At 57.6% G+C, this 1,245-nt stretch overlaps 1 protein-coding gene across 1 annotated transcript; it reads left to right on the plus strand.

Moving 5' to 3' along the window:
* The first annotated feature begins 742 nt into the window (after nt 1-742).
* On the plus strand, nt 743-1,245 carry IGLL5 (immunoglobulin lambda like polypeptide 5). Its single transcript, XM_033098399.1, has 2 exons — nt 743-754; nt 816-1,245. The coding sequence occupies exons 1-2, from the start codon at nt 743-745 to the stop codon at nt 1,131-1,133; spliced, it is 330 nt and encodes a 109-aa protein (XP_032954290.1). The 3' UTR covers nt 1,134-1,245.

Raw genomic sequence — 1,245 nt, forward strand, 5'->3', positions numbered from 1 at the left:
CCCTCATACAGACAGTACAGGTGTAAGGCCCCTCAGGCCCCACAGGTTTCCCCACCCCTCTCAACTCTGAGCAGAGACCTCAGAGCTAGACACTTGCACTGGCTGCCCTCCTGGGAAAGGGGACAAGGACAGGCCTTACCAGGCAGACAGATGTCCTAGAACAGAACAGATTCCCCAGGATGTCACAGGACCAAGAGACCCCTCACAACACACACAAGACCCCAGACTAAAAAGACAATAGTCACCTTCTGGGAACCCACGTGGACCCCCTGGATCCAACCTGATTGCTGACACCCCTTCCTACTACGCCAGCTCCAAAATGTTCTTTGTGGAGGGGAGCAGTGGCAGCACCGACAGCATCAGGGGGACTATGAGCCAGAAACCCCATCCTCAAAAGTGAGAAGCCCAAGCCCAGGATAAGGAGGTGTTCTTTGTGAGAACACTGGGAGAGATATCAGGGGGAACGGCACGGATAGTTGCCCCAGGACAGACAGAGCCCTGAGGAAACATGAGATCTCAAGGTGGTGCCAGTCAGAACCAGGAAGCAGAGGGTGTGATGGTGGGTGTGAGGCCTGTGAGCCTGAGGAAGAAAAGATGGGCAAAGGAGGTCTCACGACTCCCAAAAGTCAGGCACTGAGATTCTGCCAACAGGAGGTGAGGGTCAACTCCATCCCTGACTTGTCCAAAGGGGAGCAGGGGCGGAATATGGATCATGGCCGTGCACTTGGGGAGCTGAACCCCTATGAACACCGAGGTAAGGAGCTCCCAGGATGGACACCAGATCTCTGAGGTCCTGTCTTTCCCGCACCCCACAGGTCAGCCCAAGTCAGCCGCCCTCGGTCACTCTGTTCCCGCCCTCCTCTGAGAGCTCAGCGCCAACAAGGGCCACACTGGTGTGTCTCATCAGTGACTTCTACCCCGGCGGCGTGACCGTGGCCTGGAAGGCAGACGGCACGCCAGTCACCCAGGGCGTGGAGACCACCAAGCCCTCGAAACAGAGCAACAACAAGTACGCGGCCAGCAGCTACCTGAGCCTGACGGCCGACAAGTGGAAATCTAGCAGCAGATACAGCTGCCAGGTCACGCACGATGGGAAAACCGTGGAGAAGACACTGACCCCCTCGGAGTGTTAGGTCTCTGAGAGCCCTACCTCGGGGACATTCCTCACCCAGTCTCCCTTTCACCAGCTCTCCACTGTACCCCTGAGACCCTGCCCTGGATCAACTCACACCAGGCAGGTCTCAC

This window comes from Rhinolophus ferrumequinum, chromosome 25 (genome assembly GCF_004115265.2).
Source record: "Rhinolophus ferrumequinum isolate MPI-CBG mRhiFer1 chromosome 25, mRhiFer1_v1.p, whole genome shotgun sequence".
In the NCBI taxonomy this organism is placed as follows: Eukaryota; Metazoa; Chordata; class Mammalia; order Chiroptera; family Rhinolophidae; genus Rhinolophus; species Rhinolophus ferrumequinum.